General features: G+C 52.9%; 1 protein-coding gene across 1 annotated transcript; it reads right to left on the reverse strand.

The window, feature by feature from the left end:
- Positions 1-170: 170 nt before the first annotated feature.
- On the reverse strand, positions 171-1,349 carry Pmar_PMAR028435 (Spo0B-associated GTP-binding protein, putative; the record flags this gene model as incomplete). Its single annotated transcript, XM_002781382.1, has 7 exons — positions 171-300; positions 344-456; positions 497-610; positions 659-809; positions 849-978; positions 1,020-1,139; positions 1,183-1,349. Coding segments are annotated over 7 exons (925 nt in total), but the record flags the coding sequence as incomplete, so codon positions are not given.
- Between the last annotated feature and the right edge of the window lie 60 nt (positions 1,350-1,409).

The raw sequence follows: 1,409 nt of genomic DNA on the forward strand, positions 1-1,409 counted from the left end.
AACCGTTGCCATACCAGTTCCAGGCTGAAACCCATGAGGGCACTTGTGGCCACCACGGCATCTTTGAACCCTTCCTTGCTGAGCTCCATATCGATGGTGTTTGCCGCTGCCAGTGCTGGCTCGATGCCTAACCTATGTATACCTACGAGTTGTCTCTGTATTGGCCTTACCTAAACCATCACACTTGTTGACGAGGACTATGAAAGGGCGATCCGCCATCTCCCCAGAGTATAGTTTGACTTCTAGCTGGAGTGCTCTGAGGGTGCTCAACGCTGCATCAGCTCCTAGGGAACCGTCGACCTAGTATACTTGGAGCAGATTGCGGTAGAGGTAATAGCCCTACCACATAGAGCAGAGCTGTTGTCCTCTGTATGTGGCGCAGGAACTGATGACCGAGACCAACGTTGTCGTGAGCTCCTTCGACAAGGCCGGGCAAATCAGCTATGACATAGCCGCCTGTATGAACTGTAAGAGACTACGGTCGAGACTACCCTACCGTCCTGGTCGTCAGTGAACCGAAGAGTTCCTAGATGTGGTGCGAGGGTTGTGAAAGGATAAGATGCAATTTTTGGTCGCGCTTTAGTCAGCGCCCTCAACAAACTCGACTTCCCTACCACAATTCTCACGTAATTATGTACGAGCAGACCAAGCAGCCTACCAGCATTCGGGAACCCTACTAGGCCCACATCCGCTATAGACTTGAGCTCTAGGATAAGGTGTTTAACTTCACCACAATCTCCAACAGTGAAGTCATGCGGATGGTCCAGAACGACATTGCCATGGCCACCAGCTCCCCCAAAGGCGGCAATCTGCGTAATACTTGTCGATAGTCGCTGACTCGCACTCACATAAGACTGCTCGGCCTTGTTGAGATCCGCAAGTACGACAGACTTCTCCCCATCTTCCTGAGGCTCGGTCGATACTACGACGCCTAGAGGCACCTTCACCACCAGTGGGGATGCGTTCTTGCCGGATATTCTAACAACCGGCTCGAACACACCATATGCCATCAGCATTACTTCCTATTGCGGCCTTTCCCTCCATCCATGGCCCTTGCCACACGAGGCACATTCGTGAGGGAGATCACATTAGGATCGGCCTTGAAAATCACATCTCCCCCTCGACCTCCATTGCCGCCTCTGGGAAGACAACTGTAAGGTATAGGCACCAAGAAGGCCTCACGCTGGGACTCCAGGACCGAACAACTTCGGACTGACGTGCTTGATGTAAGACACATGGCCTGCGCCTCCTTGGCCACTTCTAACTTCGACACGTCTACGGTCCACCAAGCCCGCACTCAGTGCAGCACCAGAAAAGGCTCTACGCGAAGACTTAACGGTCGTAAGCATCCGCGCCCAGAAACGGAATGAGGCTCATCGATCTCCAACTGGACACCGTGTAGCCTGTAT

Source organism: Perkinsus marinus (genome assembly GCF_000006405.1).
Source record: "Perkinsus marinus ATCC 50983 genomic scaffold scf_1104296942586, whole genome shotgun sequence".
NCBI lineage: Eukaryota > Perkinsozoa > Perkinsida > Perkinsidae > Perkinsus > Perkinsus marinus.